Below are 26,665 nucleotides of genomic sequence, written 5' to 3'. Positions count from 1 at the left end.
TTAGGACTTTAAACAAGCCCGCTCACCTTTTCAGATCAACTTTCATTCATCTCCTACACGAACATACTCCTGACTACATCTCCCCTCGCACGCCTGCTAATGTGCTGCGAAGCGAGGGCAGCGCTGATGTCGACTTCCTCTGTATAGCTGCTTTCAGACATGCACCGAACTCCGGATTATCTCTTTATCTGACGGGGCTGAATGTGAAAATGCAAATGTCTGAGTCAGTTGCCGCAGACATTCTTCCTGCCAGCCCCCCTGGTAAAAACTACGGATAATGTCCAACTACAACAACTTGTGACGCATAACTGAAAAAAACTAAAAAAAAGAGGAGCCATACACGTAGAAGATGCCGACGAAGACGTCAACTTGGAAAGACGAGATTTGAGAGCTTTTGGTGTTAAATAAAAGTATGTGATCACTGCAGCTGAGATTTCTTTGTTGTTGTGAAGGCGTCTGACAGGAGAATTTCCTGCTGCGTTGTTCATACGTGGAAGACAAACTCCGGAAAGTCTCCGGGTTCCATTGTTTGGACATTTTCAAGATTCAAGATTCAAGAAGCTTGAGAGGGAACGAAACTAAGCACTGAAGTTCTGGAGTTCATGTCTGAATACAGCTCATGTTTTTCTTATTTTAAATCAACTTTAAAATGACTTGAGCTGCAGTATCTTGTTTAAGGCTTGAGATTAAAGTGTAATGTTTCCCTATAGGCAAAATACATCTGGCTGTATTATCTTTTAATAAGCTCTATTAGCCTTTAATAACAAAGGGGATAAAGCAAATATGTTGTTCTTTTATAACGTCATCTTTCCCCTCAGTAAAATTAGCTTGCATTGCTCTTTAAACAGTGCCGTGCCGTTTTCCCATGCATGTGACGTTAGTGAGAGAAAAGATAAAAGCGAGCGCTAAAGGGGCAGAACAGGAAAGAGTTACTCATGCAGTACGGCAGATGCTGCTTGTAAAAATGTGGCATCTTGTTTTGTGTCCCCTGATCCGACTCTGGGGCTAAGAAACATGACGTGCATTTATTGTGTCACACCTACATGCTCATGTGCGTTCTCGAGAGCTATAGCATTAATACTTTAGCATTTAAAACAACATGTATGATGAGTGTATGTATACAGGAAGCTGCTGCTCTACCTGTGTACCAGAGGAGTAGCGTGCGCTGGTCCGTGTGGTGGAAGTCTTTGCAGAACCGTGTGAGCTCTCGGTCGGCAGCCCACCGCAGCAGTACGTGTGGCGGAAGCACTTGCTGTACTCTTTGCGGACCTGCGTGAGCAAACAGCACAGTGTTTACATACAATGTTGACTTTACATATGACTTAGTCGAGATCCTGAAGCAAGCGGTGTTTGTCTTCCTTATCGGCCCGCTGCGGCGGTCGGTGAATTCCGCACGCCAGCATGAAGGTATGGCCACGACTGCTTAAAATTCAGAGGCCCTTTCAACCTGGAAAGAAAAAAACGACGTGTCTTTGAGCACGGCGGACGACAAGAGACTTACTTTCTTCTGCAGGAGGCAGTGGAAGATGAAGATGAACATTCCTTGAAAGGTGTTGAATATGGTGAAGAGGTACGCCATGACGATCGAAGCCTCGTTGATGAAGAAGAGGCCGAAGGACCACGTCAGGCCCAGCAAAAACAGGAGGGCGAACGCACCCATGACCCAGGATCTAAACCACAACGAAAACACAAACACAAGGCGAGGGCAACATCAGCATGAGAGAGGTTCAGTGACAGTATAACTACTGGGAATTTTGAATCACTAACAGTATGCAAAACTTGCAAAAAACGCTTCTGTCCCCACCCCTCCATTCACACACACACAATCTCAACCCAAATGCAGCTCCTGTCTTCAAACAGACGAGAAGGAAGCAAATCCGTGATCTGCTTTTTCTGTAATAACTTTTTGAAGATACAGTCCAGCATAATCAGAGAACACAGGGTGTTTAAAAGGATTAAATATTATCATATACTGAATATTATCTAGTGAGTGTGTTATTAGAAGTGGAGAACTAGGCAGATGTGGAGAGAGTTCAAGGAAAAACAGAGATTCAAAGCTTCGTGTGTGAAGGTCCTGTGGAGCCTTCAGACACCAGCAGTGGTCACAGTTCAATGCTCAAACACACAACAATAACAACAACAACAACATCAACAACAACACTGGATTTCAAGATGATGGACGGGGGTGACAGTGAACACTCGCATGGACGGCTGATGAGTAGCTTTGAAGCTGCAAGTTTGGAGAAGATGAACCGGCAAAGTAAGAAAACGAAAGAAAGGAGAGAGAATAAACTACAAGCTGAGGAGGAGACTTCTGGGCAACATGTGCTTACTTGATAAACCGTTTATTATCTTCATAGCTAGAGAGCATGATGAGCAGGAAAAGAGAAACACAATTAGATCAGAGTGCAGAACAGCGTGGGTTAGTCGGCATATCTTCAACTTTGATCCACGGGAGATCAGGGGAGGCAATTACAGTATAGGGTCTGAAAAGAACTGAAACCTATGTATGTTTCCTGCTGGAGATTCAATTACAAAATCCTGTTTGAAGCATTCGGTCAAAGCACATTGTCTTGTGGTTGAATTTGCATTTGCGTTACTGTATGAGTGGGTGATGTTCTGTGGGTAACATAATCTGAGGTGTACAGTAAAAGCTTACCCAGGCAAATCTGTATTATAGTAGCCGTCACAAACGCGATAATTACTGGTGCGGAACAGAAACAGAGAGAGAGAGAGGAGCAGAGTGGTGGAAGAGAAAAGGAGAGGGTGTGGGTTAAGTTTGCCTTCACATGCAACATGCAATGACACCAGTGCACAACCGACTGTCAAAACCAAACTTTGGCACAAAAACCGAAAGAAAAATAAACAGCACAAGGAAACTGCCATTAACACACATTGTATTTCTGCAGGATAAACAATCATCAATCAAATCTGAGCGCCACAGTGTTTCAGTTCAGTTGTGGTTGTCTTAATGATTACAGCAGAGTATAAGGGTCATTTAGAATTCCAGAATAAAGTCGTAATAAAAGTTGCGATTTTGGTCGTACTATAGTGAGAATGAAGTCATACTTTTACGAGAGTAAAGTCATAATATAGTTAAAATAAAATCGTAATATAATGAGAATTTTATTTTAATTTATGAGCATTAAGTCGTAATATTACAAGAATTAAGTCATAATTTTATCGTATTATTATTATATTCCCCCTCTACGTGTCAGAGGGGGAATAAAAGAAGATCAGCCTAACCACCGTGTTAAAATCAGGAATGTGGAGCTTTCAAGTTTTAGAATTAGTTTCATAAATAACATAAGACTTCATCCTTTGGCTCATCAGCACTACATTGTCATAGGTTCCTATTCAGACGAAAGAAGTTCACAGACTTGAGGTAAGTTGCCTCTTTTGTGCACAATGAAATGTTTGGTAGTGCTCAACTGTAAAAACCTCATCAGAAAAATCTGTGTGATACTCAGTTTCTCAAGAAACAATGAGATTGGTTGAAGATTTTAGATCCAGGGATGAAACTCGGGTTCTCCATGCTGCTTATTTCTGCTTAATTTTTTTCTTCTCTATTCTTTAATGTTATGACATTCTCCCTTGTTAAAGTTGAGGGGTTTTTTCTTGGGAGTAGAGTCTAACTCAAATAATGTTTTTACTGATTGCAGTTTTACCAAAGTGCTGTAATGTTGCACACATTCATTGAGGAGATAACAGAACTGTGGATAAAAATAGCTTGTTATGGATGTTGATATATAATAACTGAGATGTTCTCTGACTCCGGGATGCTGTGCTTCTGTGAGCAACAAAACCAAATAACCCCAAATGGAAGCAGCCCTGGAATTCAGCCCGCAGTAAACAGCAATAAATACTGTGATCACAAGAGTGCAAAAAACAAAACAAAACAATTAGTGCTTCGGAAAAACTCGAAGCACAACACATTGTAAATGTGGAGGGCGACTCGGAGAGCGTGTGGGGTGGTGGTCGCGTGGTTGCGGCTGTGTTGGGAAGGAATTTTTTTCTTCTTTTTCTGGGTTCAGAAGCTGGAATCTATGAGGAAAATAAAGGGTTTGATATGTTCCAGCAGCGAGCACACATGGTAGCTGTTCCACTGTACCCCACCCACAGCAGAGCCACCAGTTCATAGTTGGGTTGAAGCTTCAGAGTGATGTTTGTCATGCCAGTGCAGCTCTGCGGCTGGTGGCTTGGAGCGAAACAAAGGACAAAAAGACGACTCGCAGTCTGTGGAGTCATCGTTACGTGCAAAGTCACGCCAAGAGTCTGAGTCAAAATCTGTATTACATTTAAAATCTTTATAGAGTCAAAATAAAATATCCCTCTGTTAAATCCATTTGATGTGGATTACTTAAAAAACTGACCCCCTCCAAAAAAAAACGACGTGTATTCTTATATTTTAATCATTCGCTCGCTACGTCCAGCACTGAAACTTGGCTTAAAGGCCCTAATGCTTTTCCTTATAAAATATTGCAAAGTAAAAAAAAAAAATCATTACCTCAAGAGCCTTATTCTTCCTGGGGGCAGTGGCAGAAAAGCACCAGTGTTACACTGTGTGTAGTTCAGTGTGAGACGCTTTACTTACTTTATATTCTCCAGTCGGCTCGAGTCTGGTTTCAGGGTGGTGGAGTGCTTCACCATCTTGTACATTGTGATGACCAGGAAGATGAGATTGAGCTGTCAAAGCAGAGTAATGGCCGTGTTAATTCATGGAGATGTACGATTCAAAGATATCACAGGGGGAGAGGGGATGGGCGGGGAGGGGAAAAAGAAACTGTTAATTTGTCTATAAAATATATTAAAAGAGGAGAGCCTTCAAATCTCTGCATGTCCACAGACTAATCCAATAAACATCTATCGTTCCAGCCAGGCTCAGACGGGCTGACTGGCGCCAAATTTAGTGTCATTCTATATCAATAAGAGCATGGAAATGCATTAAAATCCATCACTGTAAAAAAAAAAAAAAGGGGGGGAAAGAGGATGAAAAAAAACAACCACACAGCAGCCGGCTGGCAAAGTCACAGGGGAATGAAGGAGGCAGGAGAAATAGGAGACCCCTCTGGTAGCAAAAACCTACATCTCATTTTACACAGTGAAATATTATAAGGTAAAACCAGGTAACCAGGTAGAGTTTCCTCACTTCTTGCATGTGGAGAGATGAAAGAGAGAGAAAGGGGAGAGGGCGGGGGAGGTGACGTTCTCCTGCTTCTTCAAATGTATTAAATCTTAAGGAGCCAGTGGTACATATCAGGTTGAGACAAGGATACGATGCGCCATGTTTAGGCGCTACCTTAAAAATCAATACTGTGATTCAGAACACAAAGACTGGAAGGGCCAGCAAGCTCCAAATAATTTACTTCAAAAAACATTTCTTCTGGGGCAAACTAGTCCCAGACACAGCATGTACATGCACTCACAGCAGCCGAACCAGACTGTGTTTGTACTGCAAGCCAGCCATGTATAAATGATGTCAGGGAATATCTGAGAGAGAGAAAAATGAAATGTGTCTCCAATTGTGCATATCAAAGCATCAGACAGATACAAAAAAATTCAGCAGACAAATAAAGTACGTGTGAGCTCCTTGTATCTGTGGCATGTGAATACGAAAATAAATTCTGTACAAATAAAGACAACAGAGGCTTTTTTTCAAGGTGAGTCTCCACAAAAAGAAATGAGTGTGCGGGCGCAATTATAAGGGCATGAAACAAACGAATGACCTTTATGAGCCTGACTCAGACCAAGGCCGTTCTCTCTTGAGCAGAAATGATCTGTGGTCCTGGTGCACGCCGCTATCAAAAGACCTGCCTGTGATCAATACATCACCCCCTCCACATGCAATCAGCTCATGCAGCCGCTCACAATAACCCAGGCGGCAAAAGAGAGGGACGACGAGAAAGAGAAAAATCGTGAACCTTCTTTTCATATCACAGGCGGCACTGAAACTGTGTTTTGTTTCGCAGCTATCAGCCATTATTTCTATCAGTCGCCTGCGTGAGTCAGACAGTGGGGGGAGGAGAGCTGGGAGCTGGGGAGGGGGACAGGAGGGTGAGGACTTCTGAAAAAAAAAGCCTTTTTCACACAGCCTGGAGTGGTGACATGGATCCAATGAGACAGAGGAGAGGGACACAGTACTTTAAAGTAACCTAGCAGCACGGCACATGTTCCCACCCCCAACCAACATGCTTTCGCAGCCCTTCCCTGGGGAGCCCCCCCCCACTACCTTATTTTTTTCTGCTGGAGCGGAGCTTTGCCTCGACGCTCCGCTCTGTCTCTCTGTCTCCGAATCATCACTGCAAGCCATGCAGAAGCACCTCGCCACACTGGGACGGAGGAGAAAGCTTTTTCCTGGAGTGGACTGTGTGTGTACACACTGAACTCCAAATGAACTGCCGCAGATAAAATATTAAAGGTGCAGATGGAGCTGTCCGGATGATAAGAACTGCTCGCGACATGTCATGATCCAAGAGGCCTTGTGTTGAAGCTATCTCAAGCATACTAATGGCTCCCCCCACCACTCATTACTTCCATGTTCCCCCTTTCATGGAGCTAATACCCCCTGTGCCCAGAGACGGGGGAACCTCAGCCTCAGAACAAGGATCTAAATGCCTTCCACCAGCTTTTGTTTTCAGTCAGTATTTATGACCCGTTTCAGCAAAGAGCGGAAAGAAAAGAGTACGGGAAGAAATAAAGGGATGAGGAAAAAAAGCATGACCACCCGAGGTCAACACCAATGTTACTTGGCGCAAACATGGCCGGGTTGGCTATGTTCTGTTTCCTCTCCTCTTTTTTCTCTTCTGCTCATGTGGCTTTTCTCCTTCCCTCCCTCTCTCCCTTCATTGACAAGGACAAAGCCAATTTGTAGAGAAGCCAGGGTCACGGATCGTGTAGACAAACCTTGTTCCTGCACACTCCCCCGAGATGCTCCCTTCCACAGTACTTTGTCTTTTCGAGTCAATTGTTGCACGGAACCAGAGGAGCGGCGTGCGACGCCAGAGCACACATTAGCCCTGCTGCAATACATTAGCTCCTCGCAGGGTCATGATTCTACCTCTCCGGCCATCACCGCCGGGATCCTGATCATCACTTCCACCGCAGACGCATTTTTCATGCAAGTCATCGTGGAGGAACGCGACTGAAAAACAACGAGGGCTGAGTCTAGATGAAGGGAGACATATTCCTGTGCGACTGACAAATCATTTGCTGATACAAGGAGCTGCGCGTTTGTTTTGATATGATATTAGCTTTTCCTCAGCTATCAGCTCACACATGCAAAGCGATGGTGGAGCAAAAAAATCAATGAAAACAACAAAAAAGGAAACAAGCAATTCACTATTTCCGCTTTTTGTCCAACACAGACATTTGTCAGCTCCCTCCTCCATTTTTAAATGCTACATCGAGTGGCAACGTGTCTCTTTTAGGAAACTGTGAAATGCAGTCCAGTGTGCGGATTCATCTTTTATTCATTTTGTTAGTGCACAGACAAAGAGCTGAACTATAGCTTTACTTTGGGAGCTCCGTGCAGGCTGCCAATGGTTGAGCGGAGACTTGCTGGAGTTTGACATGGGTGCCCCCTTCTCTCCAGTTTGTTTTCAGTGTCAGTTTGATGTTCAACAGAGGTCACTGCATCTGTAGATGCAGTGCCAACCATTATGCTGGATAATGAACACAGCGCCTGAACAAATACCACCCTCCCTGCACAGCGGCAAGACAAGTTCGTGGAGCTTCCTCTTCCCTCGGTGCTGCGCGAGGGCAAAGTCATACATGGTGCGGTGGGCTGAGTGGATATACTGTATCTGAGGAATACCACCTGCTATTTTATTCCTATTTTTTTGCGAGGGGAGGTAAGACTCCCCGAGGTCTCATTCTTCTGAACCCCTCTGATGGAGCGGGAGATAATAATGTCATGACCAGTAAATAATTGCATGCCTCAATGGGACATATGTCAATACGATATGCTATATGTCCTTCACCCCTGATGGTCCTTGACCAAACAGAGGTGCCTTTGCTTTTCCTCCTTTCTCCGACACTGTCATGTGCTATTTACTGCAGGCGCACAAACACACGAGGAGGCAGATGCTGAAGAGTATGTATAAAAAAAAGGAGCTGTATAATCTCGTACTGTATGTGCTGTAAAATTGAGCCTTGGGGCCATTTTTTTAATCTTTTTTCTTTCCCTTAATCATAAATACAGTAAACCTGAAGGCCGTTTGGCAGCGTCTGCAGTGCGAGACTTTACAGGGAGTTGTGTAAATGCGTAAAAAAAAAGTACATTATCAAATCCTGATCCTTGTCGGCCGGTGAGAGAGGGGGAAGGATTGAAGGATGCCTCGGAATCTTTCTCTGCTGCAAAATTAACCTGTCATCACCGAAGAGACTCTGAGAAGAAATCCTGCTGACTTTCCCCTCAGTTCAACCATCTCACTTCCTTTATCTCTCTCCGGCATCTCTTTCATCTCACACTCTCAGTCCCTTCCTCACTCTGTCAGTCTCAGGATTCAAAGGAAAATAAAACAGCTTACCATGATGATAAAGGTGACAGGTCCAATAAAACTCCATATGAAATGATTATCCACACTTAGCCAGCACCTGTGAGGGAGAGACACACACTTCAGGTTGGGGCATCACACGGCAGAAAAATAATATCAGTGTTAAAATGAATGTCCTGACATTTTTGGATAATGACACCGAGTGTGTGATTTCTTGTCAATATTTAACTTGGGAGTCTTTTCAATCGCTCCCTTCACAGGCTGAACATTAACACACAGGGAAGTAGCCCCTCGTCAGACCAGGGTCTGAGACATGGTCATTAATCTATGTAAAAGGCTTTTTCAGCACTCTTCTCTTTAAGGGAGCATTTACAAACAAGAGGTCACAGGAGGGTCTTTGAGAAGAGAGGCATTAATGTAGCCCACGTCCCCCCCACCCCACCCCCGGAAAACCACAGTGTTGAGTCCGTCAGCCACTTTCTGAAATGACATAAAAAATTTAACGACTGCCCGTCCTTGGCAAAAAGGGAGCTCAATATTTTTTGGGTGAAGTCTCCGGAGACAGATATAAGTTGCCGGCAGAAACGATGAGTAGTTTTTTTTTTCAAACGTTGCCACACGCACAGGACGCAACAGGGAGTCCCACCCAGCTCTCTGCTCTGCATTTCCAAGGATTCCAAAAAAAGGCAGCACTCACGCTTTCTCTGTCCCGTAGCTCTGGTAGTCGATGGCCGCTGACACCCCGACTACGATAGCAGGGAACAGGTAACCAGACACGTAGTAGTACTTCTTCCGGGAGTATTCGCTCTCGAAGACCTCCACGAGCATGAGGTACAGCTGGACCCCCTCAAGACACATCCAGGAGAAGGAGGCCAGGAAGAAGAAGTGAAGGATCCCGGCGATGATGGCACAGCCGATCTATGGCAGAACAATAACAGATTGAGACATTAAAAGAATTCAATTTACAATTAAAAATACAATTCGGAGTTCACATAAAAAACAGTGTGATTAAAATTATTAACATGACAAGTAGTGTCTCTACAGCAGTAATTTTAAATTCTACATCACATATCCTGTGTTTTATTGAAAGCTCCTGAAAAGAAAACATTGATCGCTGCTGACAAACTCCTTCAGCACAAACATATAGTGAACTGATGTTAAACATTACTTTGTATTCATTCACTACACAGGCTCTGACTACTCACAGGTGTAGCTTCCCATCAGCATGCTATTTAAATGCCATTTGTATTTTAAGGTCAGAGTTAATAGATGCCATGATCCAAACCTTAGCTCAGCAGTCTAAGGTTTTATTCTGACAGTAAACAGAAAAAAGAAATCCTTTTGTGCTCTTCAAAAAAGCTGTGAAAATTAAAGATGAAATTAAAAAAGAGAAACATTTGTATGGGTGCCACCATGGAAACTGCAGCTTTAAGTGAAGGAGAAAAAACAACTTGTCAAGTGGAAGACACAGCCCTTTAGTAATCTATATTAATGGTGCTGTCCCACTCGTGTCGTGTCAGGGACAAGCAGGGAAGGTTAGAAACAAACAATGCTTAAAGTCTCATCAATTTCACTCGGAGAAGGTCTTCTGTTGCTTTATGGGAGCGGGAGGAGATAAAGAGACAGGGAATGAATCAAAACCAAATCAATAGGGCGCAGTCGTCCCGGCTTACCCTGGGTTCCGTCATATCGATACAAATTAGGAATATTAACTCGGCGATGAAGAGATTAATGCACAGGTTCTTGTGGATGGTGTTGCGATCGCTCTGCAGGCCCCGGAAGAAGCAGAAGGTGAAGATGCTGATGGTCAGGCAGACGAGAGACACCACGATCCCGACGCGAGTGATGACGGTGAGAAGCAACTCGTGGACCCTGTCGTTAACCTGGAGGAGGGAGAGGGTTAAAGGCAGAATTATGAAATATGATAAGGAATAGGAACAAATTAGTTATCGCATTAAGTCTACAGGGAAGGAATGAAACAGTATGATAAAACATGCAGTTTCACCAATTTCCCAGAGAATAATTCATGATTTGAGATTTAAAAGAAAATCAGGCAATTAGGGAAATTTTTATTTTTGGCCTGATTGACTTGAAGGTCAAATGTGTTCTACTGAGTGCCATTCTAGTTACTTACAAAACCATAATGAGACCTTATCAAAAAACATTTGATAATGTATTACTGATTAAGAAGAAAAAAATATTAAAAAGACAAAAAAACAGAGAGCCAGTTTGGGAAACAGAGTCTCCTCCTCTGTATCTTGTGATAACTATCACTACCTGATATCTCCCAGGTTCATACTTGTTCTTCCTTTACTCCTAATAAGTCACTCTGATGAAGGCCGGGTATCGCAATGAGTAGGTGTTTTTTTTTTTTAATCTATGCCATGTGTTAGCCCAAATAATAAATGCTTTTTAATTTTTACACAGTAAGAGTGCCTGGATTTATTTCCTTTTTGCATCAAAAAATAAATAAAATACAGACACATATATATGTTATAAATAACTATAATGTCAATCAGTAGTCCACATCACTCCAAGGCCCCACCGTCCCCTTATGAAACCACATTTAAATTCACTAGATCCAGATTTTAATTTGGATCTGCACCAAATTGCACAAACTTATAAATGTCAGTCAGGTTTCTTTCATCAAGATACATGAATGGTTCTCATGTCAATTTCCCATGTCCCACCCATCCACAAAATTTAGTAGAAATTGGTTGAGTAGTTTGTGCATAGTAAAGATAATAAAACACTTTCAAAGCACAGATAAACTTTGTTGTACTAAGGTCACAACCTGTCATAGCATTTGACAACAAGTGTCTTCATTCATTTGAGTTGTTGTGTTGTGAAGAACAGAGAATTACTTTAAAGTTTTAGATTCAAATAAACTGCATAAAAGTACATTTAGATATTTTAATTGTAATAAAATGACAGAACAGACGTGACATACTGAGATTTCACGGTGTGCCATGAGGATGGCAAAGTTGGTGAGATGGCTGCAGGAGCAGGTGGTGTGTGTTTTATTGGAATCCAGGAGTTTGCAGCCTTGGGTGGACCAGTATCCCATCATGCTCCTCTCAGAGTAATTCCAGAAGGAGCAATTGGAGTTGAAGTAGTGCTCCATCTGCAGATAACAAGAGATATGGTTAAGTGTCCAAATAATTGACTGCCTGAAATTGAAGTACATGTAGAACACAGAGGCCATTTACCCCCTACTCACACCAAGTATTTTTCACCACAATGACATGGATGAGGATTTTTCACTTCACAGCTCTTATGAAGCAAATCATATGTTGTATCTCATTTGGCACATGCTTGCAAAATCAACCGAAGCATGGTCACGTATATGAGGCTTTAATAACAGAGAGGCATAATTGTTTGACGGCATGCCTTTGGAATTGCACAATTTTGTCTGATAAAGAATGGAGTCACGCACGGCCCTCTGGGAACTCTAGTGACAACTTTAAAAGACGAAAGATAATTGGTGCTCCAGTAATTTCATCCTAGATTGTATGGCTAATCTAGGAGCTAATTCCCCCCACTATAAAAGAAAATGGGTATCATTTATATCCCAATGTTGATTAAAGAATTAGTTTTCATTAAGAATTCACTTAGGTTCTAAAGACTCCTTTAATTTGATGTTCAATGACTTAAATAAACTGCCGACTGACCTAGTCAGACATTTACAATTCAAATTGCAGATCTCTGTCTACTCTGGATGTTCCCTCCTGGAGTTTTTTTAATATGACCTCTCCTTTCATTCCAGCAGGGACACTCACATCAATGTGCTCCAGGGTAAAAATCACCGGGTCGTTAATGAATACGCGGCTGGACTCTTTGTTGATTGAGGCGGCGATGATGTCGGAGTTGACTGCCACTGACACATTGCGGCCATAAGCCTCGTTGGCCATCTTAATGGTGGCGTTCTCTGTGCTGAGGAACTGGCCCAGGTTCTTGTAGAGGACAAACACCAGCTTGGCAACTCCTGCAGAGTGACAGAGGGAAAAAACAGAGGATGAGGAAAATCCAGCTTCTAGAACGATTAAGAAAATGTATGAAAACTGTGGTGACAAAAAATAAGCTCAAACCCACGAACATCTGGTTTTTGTCTTTTATGGGAATGGATAGAATCAGCAAATGAGATATTTTATTGACCCAGCTCAACGGTGATGGAAACATGACAACCAGGTGAATGTGCTAATTTCTTCTTTTTCCTCTTTAGCTGTCTAGAGGCTGACGCTGTATCATTTCTGGCTCAACGTGATCATTTGAACTTCTGAGTGTTGGCGCCTTTCTTAAACGCATTTATTCACGATTAAAAAACTCTCTGTTAATTTTGGTGTAAAAAAAGGTAGAACAAAGAAAAACCTTTCACCTTTTCAAAGAAACAAGCAGAGCAGAAGACATGTATCTCTTAGTTTCTCTCTCTCTTCTTTTCTATTGGTGTGTTTGATGGAGATCTTACCATTCCGGCTGTTGAGCTTGACAGTGTTGGCCGAGAGCTGGATTGAGACGCCCCCCTTGCTGGATTGTGGGAATTTAAAATCCTGAACTTGGCCGTCTGTGGTGAGCACGTACACATCCAGGACTGAATTGTGTGGAGGGCGGAAACAGGTGGGTAAAAGAAGAAAAATGGAGGGATAAGAGAAAAAGAGATATTGGTCATTAAGTAACTTTGAAAAGACTTAACTGTGGAGTACGTTGATACTAAAGCTTTCTTTGACATTTCTACACGACTTGAAATGTTGCAGAGATCAGACAATGTGTCATCAACACAAAAGGACACAGAATAAAAATGTTACAAGGTGATCATTGAATTACTAATACATGAAAACAGCCCTGAGAGAGGAGCAAAGAGAAAACCTTCATGTTCATCCTGAAGTCAATGAGGGAGGGAAAAAGAGGCTGTGGATAAGCCATGTAGTTTTTTCTGACTCACACAGACGGCTAATGTTCACATTAATGTATAGAGTTACAAGGTCTAGACGCATACATTTATAAACTAAGCGTGCGCAATCAGAGAATCCAGTCTATTTAATTGTCTGATATTCATCACTTTGTCAGTAAGCGACTCGTTAAACCTAATACACGTTGTTTTTTTCCCTTCCCCCGAGGTTTAAATGCTTATTATGAAAACAAAGTCCTTTTTCAAGTGGCGGCCTTGTTTTCTCTCTCTCTCTCTCTCGACGAATTGAAGGTAATGAAATTAACCGAGCTTTACATCAATCGAGCACGCCCGTCGCTTGCTTACCACAAACTCCTGCCTTACTTACTTATGTTGTCTGCAGGAACTTTGACGAAGGCGGGCTCCATGAGGTTGTCGGCGAGGACGAACGCCCCCTCCTCAAGAGTGTCCAACAACATGGTGGCCGCGTGCGTTTGTTCCGTGCTGTTCATGTCTTGCCAGGACTTCAAGGCTTCTGGTCGCAGAAGGTTATCGACTGTGTCCACAATGGCCTGAGTCCAGACCAAAACAAACACACACACACACACACACACAAAAAGAAAAACAAAGATATTTGAGTAACTCTGCGAAAATGAAAACAAATAAATAAATATTTGCAAGCATGAGCAGTGACATGCAGACACTGAGATGAAATGAATGAAATGCTGTGGCTTGTAGAATCACATCTGTTGGGATTAAAATGAACACGATGAGAAAATAAAATAAAGAAACTAAAAGTACATTTGATTGTATATATGAAAAAAACTATTAAATGCAGATATTTAATAGATAAGAAAGAAACTATTAACACTATTGATCGTGATATAAAAACAAACATGAGCATCGTTGACGTTGATGTGGATTTAGTTTCTTTTTCAAGGACACTGCTTCAGGTCAGACTCGAGGAGCCCATCAAGTCTAAATACAGGATATTAAGAAGATGGTCTGATGAACATCAAAGTAAAGCTGTCGAAATGATCTAATTGCAAAGTTCAGCATCTGACGTGGAGGAACTTTTCTTTTCTTTAACTTTGTACGTACTTAAAATCACTTGACTGCACAATAAGTCATTCAATCTCCCAACAAAAAGCTCTGATAAGTACAGAACTTTATCCATTCATCCATCTATTATCTATATCTTATCCCTTTGAAGGTCGTAGGGGGAGCTGGAGCCAATCCCAGCTGACATGGTTGAGAGACCTTGTACACCCTGGACAGGTTGCCTGTCCATCAAAGGGCCGACATATAGAAACAACCGTTCACTCTTGCATTCAAACTAAGGTAATATTAATAATCTGCATATCTGTGTGTGGGAGGAAGACGAAGAAAAACCCACGCAAACACTGGAAGCTGATCAGAACACCGCGACGCTGGGTTTTCTTCAGGAAATGATCAAATCAATAAGTCTAATCAGATCCTCAGTGCAGGCGACGGCTGCAGAGGTTGGGGGTGGTGGGGGCGCTTGGCGGCGGTGGGTTGCTAATGCGATGTTGCGTCAGGTTTGGCAGATGTCAGATTCCACTGACTCAACAATCTGTGTCCCACATGTCTTTCTGTCATTAGTCAAATAAGTGCAGTCATTTACATCGACAAACCCTCTCCAATGCCATCACGGCCGCAGACTTTAAATCTACATGTTGTGACATTTAAAAAAAAACAAAATGATGATGGGACATTTTTAAGGGTATAAGTGGTGCGATGACACGTGTGCATTTTTTTTTCTTTTCCTTTTTCTCTCTTTTCTTTTTATGAGCGCACGGCCATTGACTGGCTAATTAGCTCAATCCATTTTAATACCCTCCCAAAGGAGAGATCTGGATTGTGGGGGGGTGACTTTGGTGGCAGGTGTAGGACAATGAGCTCCCTAAAGGTAGAGAGTTATATATGGACAAAATACTCTGACGTGTGGACCTAACCTGGTAGCATTCAAAGAAACACGGGGAAAAAATGATTTGACCTGTCTGACCCTATTAAACAGACAGAGCTGCAGATTTACACCTTTAATTTATGAACCAAATGACCTAAAACCTACATCCTTGTGAAACAAGACCCACAATTTTGACGTTACGCGGGGGGGAAAGGTCGGGTCGAGGTCCTTGAAAAAAATAAAAGGGAGTTTGATTTAATCAGTTAATTGTGTTGGATGCAATTTTCAGCAGTGAGAGGGAAGCAAGTCTTTATAAAAAAGCAAAAAACATTGTAACAAAAGCAGCAAATTGTGAAGCGAATGAACAATGAGAGGAATGTAAGAACTGAGCGGTGTTATCCATCCAGGCGTGCAATCTTGACTGGACACTCAGAAAACATACAAAACAGAATGAAAAAAGCAAAAAGCACCATTACTGTCAAAGCATAAAAAAACACAGAGACACATATATACATCCACGAGAAGAAGCCTCAGTAACTGGACTTGACTTCTCTTTTGACTGAGAAAGCACCTTGGGTACAATTGTGTCTGTGTGTAGGGCAATTACTCGAAAACAAAAAGACAGCAGGAAGCACAGGGAGAAGAGGAGGACACAACAGTGCAGGGGTTACATGCTGCTGGACTTGGGCTGGGGGCAGATACAGGAACAGAGGAGGGGGGGTAGGCAGCAAGAAGAGTGGGCACAAGCATTGCTCCAGTACCTTCATGTATGCCCTGCATGTCCTTTCTCGTTTTTGAAGCTTTTTTTTAATTAGAAAAGAAAGAAAAAAAAAGAACATATAAAAACAGAGACATCATTTGCACAAGTAAAAAGGATTTGTAGAACAAGGTCCTGACTAAGTGCTGGATGCAAAATATTAAGTCAAAGTCCCAGCCCATCGCTTAGTGCACTGTCTGGTGTGTCGCTGACCTGCTTACCTGAAGGGTGAAGAATAAAAGGGCTTCGGCTCACATTAGAGAAATGCTGCATTTACTGACACATCGCAGAAGCATTATGAGCCAAATTATGGCCTTTACTAGAAATGCACAAAATGCTGCTATGAATACAAATGTATGTTCCTTGTCAGAGCCTGAAATCATGCAGCTATTCATTTTTTGTTCTGTTTTTCTCTTTTCCTTTGAAAAGAAAGGAACACACTCTACATGACAAACAGTCACAGCTACAAACTGTATCACTGCAGAGTTTTGGGGGAAGTGAAATAAATTTATGCATTTGTCATTTAAAAGATACACGTAAGCCCCTCGGCCAAGTGAACCTTGACTGTAGAGAGTATGTGAGATAATGGAGTTAGTATCACTGAGAGTAACGCTTTTATTTTCTGGTGGATGCGGTTACCTTGTTGAAGCTCCGCCCCGCAGAATCCTTCTCGCTGGGCCTCAGCTCCTGCAGCTGAGCGTCCAGGATGTCCACCAGCTGCTCCATGAGGCGCACGGACGAGCTGACGTCCCCGGCGAAGATGGGGCCCTTGGTGTGCTTGGCTAACTCGTTGGCCAAGTTAGCTGCATTTTCACCACTGCGAATCTGTGGAGGGGGGCGGGGGGTGGGGCCGTAGAGCGAGGTTCACAAGAATGCAAGAAGACAGACGTGGATGGTTCTTTACAGCCACGTTTCTGGCATCAATTCACACTTGAATGAGTCCTTCAAATGCCATTTATGAAAAAAGAGGGTTTAGTTTTTCTTCACGCCGGAGACGTTGCCATGGTAGCAGTTTTCTTTTTAACTGTGTGGTAAGTTGTGAAAAAAACAGGTACACAGTGAGCTACTTGCTATATCTGCTCTTAGATCTACACACATTATGCACAGCGTGGAGAAAATAGGGTTCATATGGAAGGCCTTTAACTTGGAGGCAAATACAATCCTACAAAGTCGGGTAGTATTAAAGGCAAAATATTACATGTGCAACTATTATATACAACACATACGTCACCCTTCATATCTACATTATATATGTGCTTGATGCTATATCAGTTTTTTAAATTTTGCATCTGAAGTACAGATGTTAGCCTCCGCAGCGTTTTACTTATGAAACACATATCAAAGTCCTCTTTTCTCAAATTGTGCTTTCAAGTTAATCTGACCCAGATTTACTGCAATATCTGTAACAGTGAAGTTATTCAGCGTTGAACTTCTTCATGAGGCTGCGTTTTCACTATTTTGTCTACCCTCTACCCTTTTTTTTTTTAAAGAAACTCTCTCTGCTCAGAAAGAAAACAGAACGCCATTGCCCACACAAACCTTCTGGGCGACTTGGTTGACCCAGTGGGAGGTACAGTTGCTGAGATCAGGGCCCTTCGGGTGCCAGGCCCCGGTGGAGAGGACACATAAATAAGACGCTGTGCCTGAAAGGGAAAACAAGAGCAGGAGTAGTCATGTAGAATTAATTTTACTTATGAAGTCCTTCACAGGGCAACAAAAGAATAAAAACAAGAAGAAATCCCACACAAACTACATATTTACAAACATGCAAATTCATTAATATCTTACAAATAGCCACAGAGTCTGTTTCTGTATGCAGACAGAAATATTAGCCCCTTACAGATATATTGTATAAGTTCCAATAATGTCAGAGGACAAATAATTTAAAATTTGTTGAATGTCTTGAACTACAAACTTTATTATTCCCCCCAAAAAGGTTGTTATGCCAGCTTTTGCAACAAACTCATAACATCCTAATTAGTCCTTATTTCACAAAACCAAATGAGGTTTGCACGTCTCTACGCTCCGAGAGAAACAGCTGGGTCCTATTTCCTGCAACACAGCCGTTACACATCGCTTCATCATGTTTCGACCTGCGATGACACAGTTAAAACCTAAAAGCATAACAAAGTGTTTTTACCACTGAAACTGATGCTTGTTACGGATAAAAAAATATTGTGTGCCAGGATATCAGACAGATCTAACAAACCGTACAGGTCATATCGAAAGCAGCGACTACACGGCCCTGAGGTGAGAGGCGGCGGGGCGGGGGCGGTTGCCTGTTTACCTCGTGTTCCCTTGGGGCAAGGTCGCTCCACCAGCATGCCCCTCTGGGTCTGAGGCCACATTATGTCTCTCTTCTCTGTGGCTTCGCAGAAACGCTCGGGTAAAGGGAAAGACTCCAGAGGTGGAGGGGAAGTCGTCTGCGGGATCACGGGAGGCAGCTTGGGCGCTCCCCTGCTGCCCTCCTTCAGCCCTGTTGTGGTGGTGGTGTTTGCCACGCCCCGGTGCGCCGTGGTCGTGGTGGTGGTGGTGGTGGTGGTTCTCTGAGGCTGCGGGGACATGGTGACTTCTGACTGTGGTGGAGCTGAGAAGAAAGAGAGGGTGGAGCAGTATTATAAAACTATTTCATTATTGGAGTTTGATTCTCACAAGGACATATATTTAACTTTATGAAAACACGATGTAGTACAGGGAATAAAAAAAAAAAGCAAATAGCAGTATCACCTTTGGAGTCGGTGCATTTGTATGGGACCCCTGGGTCAGATCATGGTTTATACCAAGTGAAGGGAAAACGGTGGCAGGAGTTCAAACCCTGACCTTCTGGTACCCACGTGCCCCACAAAACTTTAATGGTACGCCCGGCGAGAACCATTCCTAATTTTTCTCTCAAAATCTAACAGTGTAATGCTTATAAACCCAAAGTATCCTGTTGTGTAAATTGCTGCTAAGTGCTTTTGTGCAACAAGCGTATTTGCCTTCCCGTTGACTATGGCTTATCCAAGGCACTCAGTCTGCAGCGAACAAGACGATAATTACAGAAACATCCTCCGGCCTGGCAAATTGCTCTTGCCTGGGAGATTTTGTGGCATGGCTGATTAAATTTCACCAGAGCAACAGAGAAACCTGGATGTGCAGTGGCAGCGGAGCCTCGAACCTTAAGTTTACAGTTGTTTCTCAGACTCTGATGAAACAGGTGCGCAGTAACTCATGCAGCGCCCCGGGCAAAAACAATATGTTTCCTGAGAAAGGAGAAAATAGTGCACTCCTTACATTTAACATGAACCACTAAGGAAAAAACTATGAAGACATTTTTCATGTGATGCAGCAGAGAGACGTGAGCAAGCCACTATAATTACAAATCATAAAAGTCGAACATAAGGGAGTTTTCATTGATGAAATGTGGATAAATAGGAGCTGTTTTATATCAATCTGCTGCAAACCTCCAAGTACACAAAGAAAAACATCCCTTAAAAAAGGAAAAGCTCTATCAGTCAAAGGGGCTCTGATTGGAATGCAATGCACATACTGAATGTAATCACATTTGAGTACTTTGATTTCCTCCATTAGGCTGCCTGTAGAGCATGCAGAGAATGTGAAGAGGTGCTGTTGCGCTGCTCGAGCGGAGCACTGTCGCTCTCTGTGGCACAACGGCGAGCGAAAACACTGAAGAGACGCCGTGACAAAGAGAGGAGCGAGTCAGAGGCAGGACAAGGGGAAATATATATAGATGGAGAGAAAGAGAGAGAGGTGGGGGGTGAGAGAAACAGATGCACACAAAGGAAACAACGACGGGAAAATTCAGGAACAAATGCGGCCAAGCAGCAGGAGGAGAAGACAGTTTCTGTCGTCCAGCGGATTCTGGGGGGATTCTAATGGGTCAGGCTGATAGCAACCCCCCCCCCCCAAAACACACACACACCTCTGCTACTATCACCGTAGGCCCCAAGGTGTGGATGAAAGGCTTCAGCACAGTTGAGCTGAAGGGAAATCGTCTTTGAGGCTGCCTGCTACCTGTGGCGAATTAGGCTCTATTGACCAGAGGAGATGACTCTGTGTTCTCCCTCCTGGTGGGGGCTATGGAGCTACACACACACACACACACACACACACACACACACACACACACACACACACACACACACACACACACACACACACACACACACACACACAAGCAGGTGAGGTGACATGAAGGTGTACACAGCTGACTGGCTGTTTTGACACCGAGCTGAAGGCAGATTTGGCTGGCTGGCTTCACCTCAGCTTCGTCTCGCCTCTCCTCCTCTACCTGCATCCTTTTACTCAACGGTGAAATCCTCGGCCGCTCGTCCTGTCACAGCGGTTGAGAGAAAACCTGTGCTTAGTGTCCTCTCTGCACTAGCATTTAGCAGGCTGGGAGAAATGCCTGTCTCTATTCTGCACCAATACCCTTTTATTGCGATAACCCTTGTTTTTTTGTCACGACTCACTGAGAGGACTCACAGAGGTGAAAGTAATCGTCACAGGAAAAAAAGACATGCAAATTTCACTCTCGCACTGCTGTCTGAAAGGAAACGATTGTGTGTCGACAGAGCGAGTAAATTATTATCATTGTTGCTTTTTAAACATCTGGGTCAGAGTTGCTTGGCAAACTTCCAGAATATTCCCAAGAAACCACGGGGCCCTTTGTAGGTTTCTAGTTTCCAAAGTATGAAAGATGATAGAGGATGAGACGGAAACCTTGATAGGTGGGTAGTTTAGGATCCAGACAGAAATAAAAATGAAAATCAATCAGCGTTCGGCAGCGTGATATAAGATGAAGGGCCTGCGACTACAGCCAATAAATCAAAGAGGCATCTGCTGTGATCCGAGCACATTCCTTTAGCATGTCAACTAACAACTGTATCTTGTCTACACTCCTCCGTCAAGAGCGGCTGCTTGTCGTGGCTTGCCGGGGATGTTGAGCTCCGAGCTCTAGTTACAACATGTACAATGACATTTCTTTGAAGTGTTTTTTTTTTCTTGTTACCTGCTATCAACGAAACTGTGGCGGTAATTAATGTCCGACTCGGTTAATACAAGGCAATAACTAATGGGACTTGGCTCTACTGAAGCTTTAGAGGGGGGTTGCCCCATAGCAAAATGGATGGTTTTGGGTTTGGGAAAGGGGCGTGTGGCGGATTTGCTAATCCAATGTCTGTGCGACAGGGAGAGAGAATAAAAACGGTGCTGGTATTGCTAAAAGTCATGTGCACCATCACAGAAATACATCTGTCAGTAAACAGCTTCATTAACAAGAAACATTATGAAAAGACAAAGTAGAAGGGCTAGAATAATCCTGTAGGGAGGTTTCATTTCATGTTTGTGATGCAAGCTAATCCTCTTTCCTGTGTGAAAAAGAGGCTAATGTGAATGTAGGCTATGCTTCCCAAAGAGATCCGTGCATAAACAATGCAGCGTCTCTCTGACCACTGCTGTTCCATGTGTACGTAGCGTGTCAGACCGTAATCCTGCCAGCAACACAATAATCTTATTACCTTTATGACATAGCTTGGTTTAATTTAATCCAATGAAAGCTGCGAGGAATTAACCCGCAGGTATTAAACCGGACACTCCTCTAGGCCGTCCACTTCCTCTCATAGATGTCTGAGTGGATACGTTTATATTGCGAGTCAAGCCTGTGAGGGGATGTGTTGCCACTAGTGCTGCTGCAGTGTTTTCCATACCTTTTGTGATGCATAACACGGACCAGATCTTTCTGTTCTCCGCGGTGGAAACACACGTCTGTGCAATATTCCTTTGATTATGACAAAAGGAGCAAATCCCAAGTTTGGGCTATATAGGACAGGCTCCTTGATTATTATGTCTCTGCTGCACTCAGCCCTAGGGGAACCTTCAATTAGCTGTCACAGAGTGTGAGCGCATGCAGTGCTGCTCTCCAAAGAGCCCCCCTCCCCCCGAATAGTTGGGACAGACATATTCATAACCTGTTTGTTTGATTGGACGCCCACACGTTGTTGCACTTGACTGTATCTCCGATGTTCTGTTATTACCACTGGGGGTTAGAGGTCTGGGATTGATGACAGACATTGAGACAGGAATCCAGGTGAGGAGCGTGGCTTTTCGAATGTTGTCAGAGCATATGCATACATGTACGCATTCACACACAAGCACACGACATCAGTGCTCTCAGATGAAGCCCAGATGAGCCTGTACCAGGACTCAGCAGTCATGCCGCGGTGACAAATGAATACTGACAGCGCGTGCGTCTTTTATATTATGCTTAATAGCTTCACTTTTAGTCGGCGCTGCATGAATGTTCATCAGGGTAATGTTTCAAAAACATTATCAGGTGCTGTTTATCTTGTGAGGGAAGCAGGAAAAATGGGAAGGGAACATGCATTTAGCATTTCTTTCAGCTAATTTGCCACATGAAAAGTTAAAATAATCATTAGAGCTCCCTCATCCCCTCCTCTGTCATGCAATAATCTGGTGATGTGAAACAAGGCCCTTCAGGAGATCCACCTATTAGCTCCATTTTTGTGGGGACACTTATTCTGTGATAAGATTGAAAAATCTTTTCTACACTTTATCTGCTTGACATAATACTCGACATCCCAAATGCAGCGAAAACTGAGGCGCTGTCTTGCCAAATTAGCGTGTTCACCCTGGTGTCTTGTTTCCATCACCGCCAAAAACCTGTGTCAACTGCAAAGTCATTTGACCCGGGAGTGAATGCCGGTTGAATCCATTCCCATCACAGACAAAAACCAGATGTCAGGGAGTGTTAGTGAGTTTTTTGACCAGTGGAAAAAGGCCTTTACATATGAATCCTGGGTGGTTTTCTCCTCCTAATGGAGAAGCAATAGCAAATGTTTAAAAAGTCAATGGAATCCTGAGCAATTCAAAGTCTGATTCTGCCATTAGAAACAGTGTTTGTGTGGGGACCGGGAGAATATAGTGGGTGGACAATAAATTAATAACCCACTGGTTTTCAAGTCGTTCAGCCGAGTGTAGATTAATTGAAATAAGGTGTTGAAACTGTGAGAAAAACAAAAAGAGTAAATTATTCCCTGTGCTAATGCTGCCACTGAAATGTCGGCGTTTCAAACGTGCACTCACTCAGTCCTCCCTCGGTGCAGCCACGCTGATGGAAGTGGAGCTGTTCTTGGGTATGAAATAGTGTGATGATTTATAATACGTTTGTGATGCATTTTGATATCTACCAATAATAACAATAATACACAAAGGAAATTGGATTACACGTCTTTCGCTCCGTGCTGCATTTGTTGCCGTGGAGGGGGGAAGCATGGTGTGATTGCTTGTGCATCAGCAGTAAATATGAAGAAAGCTGAGAGAAAATTCGTATAATTTCCCACGAGTCATGTCCTTGTGAGGGTGTGTACAGTGCATGTCCATGTCGTGGGGAACAGAACCTAATAGCTGGATTATGTTATTTACTGCTCTGTCCAATATTTCTCTTTCCCACAGCACAAACACATTGATTCACATGGGCGCAGTCAGTCAGAGTACTCCCACACATACACATTGGAGCGCAGACATTCTTATAAACACATGTACACATTCGTATACACCCTCACACACAAAATGACACCAAAGTATAGAGAACAGACACAGCAGCTGCCAGACACCAGCCTCCGTTTCCCCCCCCCCCTCTTCTTCTCCTTGCAGCTCTCTCGGTACAGTACGTGCCTCAAATTTCAAGCATTAACTCTTAAGTGTGCCAAGCGGACTGATATTTAATGCTGCACACACAGGAGGGTGTCTATTTCAGGGCTGCTCATACACACTTGCACACAGATTTACATCCGCTGGGCTGCGAATACACACATTAACACAGCAGCGCGGCACGAAAAGTCCCACAAACCTGCACGTATGCATATGAGGGAAAACACAGACATAGGTGGACGCAAAATTCAGCCTGCTGTAAAAGAAATCTCAAAGAAATGTGTCAGGGAGTGATGGGGGGGTGAGTAATAATTATTTTTATATGCCTTGTTTCACAGACGTTCAGTAATCAAACAAGAGGCTGTGGATCCATTTGGCTAAGGGGCTCAGTGTAACCATAATCACACCCCCCCTCTCTCATGTCTTTGTGACATCCTAAATCATAACCCCAGGTTTTGCTGTTGCCCACATACTTTGTCAGCAGATCATTCGGCCGCGCTGTGCACACTCGTTTAACATCAGCAGGTGAGACGTTCCGGGAGAAGTGGTAACTAGCAGCTAGGGACTGAGAGAAATCATTATCCAGAGGTGTGTTTTTGGATATGGGATGAAACCATCTCCCCCCCTCCCTCGTGTGGCAACAACTGGCCGTCTTGTCTCCGCGATGTTCGGCGCTGGAGGAGCGGCAGAGATCACGATCGGATTTCAGAGGAAACAGGTGACCCCCCGACCTCATGTGCTGAGTAGCTGTTATTGCCACCAGACACCAGGGTGGTTAGGTATTATCCCACGATGTAATATCACAGACACTGTGAACAAGACTGTAAATCCCCATCGTGGGATTTCCCCCCCTTTTTATCGCCCCAGTTAAATTCACCCCCGATATCGTAACCGAGAACGAGACCAGTGGGTCATGGTGTAGATGGCATAACGTCACACTATGTCATAAAATGGTGGTTAAAAAAGCTACATGGGAGAAATAAAGAATGGAGGCTGGCATATAGGGAGATACAATAGTCCAGCAGTGAAGATGGAGGCCTTTTGCTGAAGATACGCTCCCCAATAGTGTCCTAACGTCTCAAAAATACAAAGATCTACGGACGAATTTAAGTGCTATAAACCAAGGAACTTGTTGAATTAGCCTGTTCCTGCTACCACCACACAGGTCTGCCACAAGTGAAGCTCATTTTAGAGGTGTTTGGTCCGGTTCATGCAGCTTAGATCTGGTAAAAACGTGAGAAAGAACCAGAAAAAAGTTCACAACTTCGACTGATGTATTTTAAATGAGAAGAAATTCAACTATTACTGCTGCTACTCCTGCAAGAAACACCACTTTTCAAGAAGTCTGGCTCAATCCAGAGCAAATTAAGACAAAATATAATTTAAGACGAGACCAAAAAATGTTTTATCAGGATTTGCAGAGAAATAATATCCTGTAAATATAAATATCTACCAATCTGCTCCAGCAGTGAACTAAAGTTTCTGCGTCGTGTGCGATCCCCTTATTGTCATGTGTGCGTGATGGTCATTTTTGTCCTGTTAGTGTGTGTGTGTGTGTGTGTGTGTGTGTTTACAGTTTTCCAAAGGCACAGCAAAGGATTTACTTAAATCCTGTCATTAAGTGCACGCCGCTCTCATCGGGCATGATTTGAACAGTCTGACCAGGACTTAAGCCGGAAAGAAGCCAAACAGACGCATATATGGGTATACAGTATGTGCACGTATCCAGATGTAAGACACAGCTCACGGGTGATCGCGGAGGAGGTGAACTGAGGAGAACAATGAGCATCTACAGGCAGAAGGAGGGAAGATAGGAAAAAAGAGAGAGTGACCGAAGAGAGAAACAGCTGCAATAGAGAGATAATGAAAGAGAGAGATGGAGGCAGACAGGGAGAGAAACAGCAAGAACAAGAATATGACAGGGGGAACAGAAAAACAAAAACAAAGAAGGTGATTTTCCACATCAATAAACTCTGCTTTCACACCGTTGTCCACTTGGGCAGCTGACAGAGGGATGGAGAGAGGAAAAGAAAAGAGAAATGAAGGGGGGGGGGGTGTTCTGTCAAAGCAAAGAAACAAATTGGCCGTTTTAACAGATCCTGATCTGTTCCCCTGCACCAATGTCACACATGTAGCAGCCAGAAGTCTCAGCCATTTTACCACCTGAGATGGCTGTGAAAGATGTTGACGTTAAAAGTATCTGTGTGTGTGTGTGTGTGTCTGTTTTCACTCTAAATGTTGCCATGCACAAGTTGACCTCTATATAAGCACCCCAGAAGACGGGAATGAATCATGGTGGCGCTTATTCGTGAGTTGTATATTCATCAGACTATGAGAGGCAGCATCTCTGGGGCGGCTGCTAATGCCTGTGACTCACAAGCGTTGGTAACAGCTGAGCATTTTTGCATTGTAAAGCACTTTCTGAACACGCAACTACCGGGCATTGTTTTGACCACATGCAGAGTTTTATAAGCTAATTGGCATGTCTCTGCACCGAGTCGCAACTTATAATTTCAAACAAATTGGGTCATTCCCTCCCTTACGATCCCCTCATGCAAATGTATAATTTGAGGGTGCAGCAAAGATTGAAACTGTATGCAAATGTATTGACATTTGAACAATTAAAGAGGAGGTCTTGATTTGTGTGGGTGTTAACTGCAGCACTGGGGGCTTTTATACGGAAGTGATTCAGAATCTAATTTTGCAACAAGGGATAAATAAAAGGTTTCCAGGGCTCACCTGTGTCCCATCGTTCTGTTTGTGCATACTTCTGGTAAAAAATAGCTTTTGATATGCTTACTCAGTGGTTTGAGACCACATTTCAGAGCCTGGCGTGAATAAATGGTCCATAGAAATTGGTGCATAATGTGTTTTCTCGGGGAAAACCTCATTTAAATCAATTTAATCATCTCATTTACAATATGCAACAA

At 43.3% G+C, this 26,665-nt stretch overlaps 1 protein-coding gene across 42 annotated transcripts in view; it reads right to left on the bottom strand.

Moving 5' to 3' along the window:
- adgrl2a (adhesion G protein-coupled receptor L2a) overlaps window positions 1–26,665 on the bottom strand; it is a 98,109-nt gene that overhangs the window by 8,091 nt on the left and 63,353 nt on the right. For 22 of the 42 annotated variants that reach the window (XM_069521923.1, XM_069521918.1, XM_069521925.1 and 19 more), the window contains 16 exons: window positions 18,352–18,651; window positions 17,604–17,707; window positions 16,704–16,889; window positions 16,069–16,107; window positions 13,769–13,952; window positions 12,961–13,083; window positions 12,275–12,480; window positions 11,446–11,619; window positions 10,169–10,378; window positions 9,193–9,413; window positions 8,529–8,595; window positions 4,595–4,686; window positions 2,660–2,704; window positions 2,334–2,360; window positions 1,502–1,670; window positions 1,141–1,269 (listed from right to left, as the gene is read on the bottom strand). In XM_069521923.1, the coding sequence (XP_069378024.1) occupies window positions 1,141–1,269; window positions 1,502–1,670; window positions 2,334–2,360; window positions 2,660–2,704; window positions 4,595–4,686; window positions 8,529–8,595; window positions 9,193–9,413; window positions 10,169–10,378; window positions 11,446–11,619; window positions 12,275–12,480; window positions 12,961–13,083; window positions 13,769–13,952; window positions 16,069–16,107; window positions 16,704–16,889; window positions 17,604–17,707; window positions 18,352–18,651 (2,276 nt within the window). The remainder of the gene's footprint in view (window positions 1–1,140; window positions 1,270–1,501; window positions 1,671–2,333; window positions 2,361–2,659; window positions 2,705–4,594; window positions 4,687–8,528; window positions 8,596–9,192; window positions 9,414–10,168; window positions 10,379–11,445; window positions 11,620–12,274; window positions 12,481–12,960; window positions 13,084–13,768; window positions 13,953–16,068; window positions 16,108–16,703; window positions 16,890–17,603; window positions 17,708–18,351; window positions 18,652–26,665) is intronic. The other 20 variants (XM_069521929.1, XM_069521941.1, XM_069521907.1 and 17 more) reach the window with 3 other exon arrangements.

This window comes from Paralichthys olivaceus, chromosome 3 (assembly GCF_024713975.1).
Source record: "Paralichthys olivaceus isolate ysfri-2021 chromosome 3, ASM2471397v2, whole genome shotgun sequence".
NCBI lineage: Eukaryota > Metazoa > Chordata > Actinopteri > Pleuronectiformes > Paralichthyidae > Paralichthys > Paralichthys olivaceus.
The sequence above is the reverse complement of the archived record's forward strand: the minus strand, read 5'-3'. Positions and strand labels throughout refer to the sequence as shown.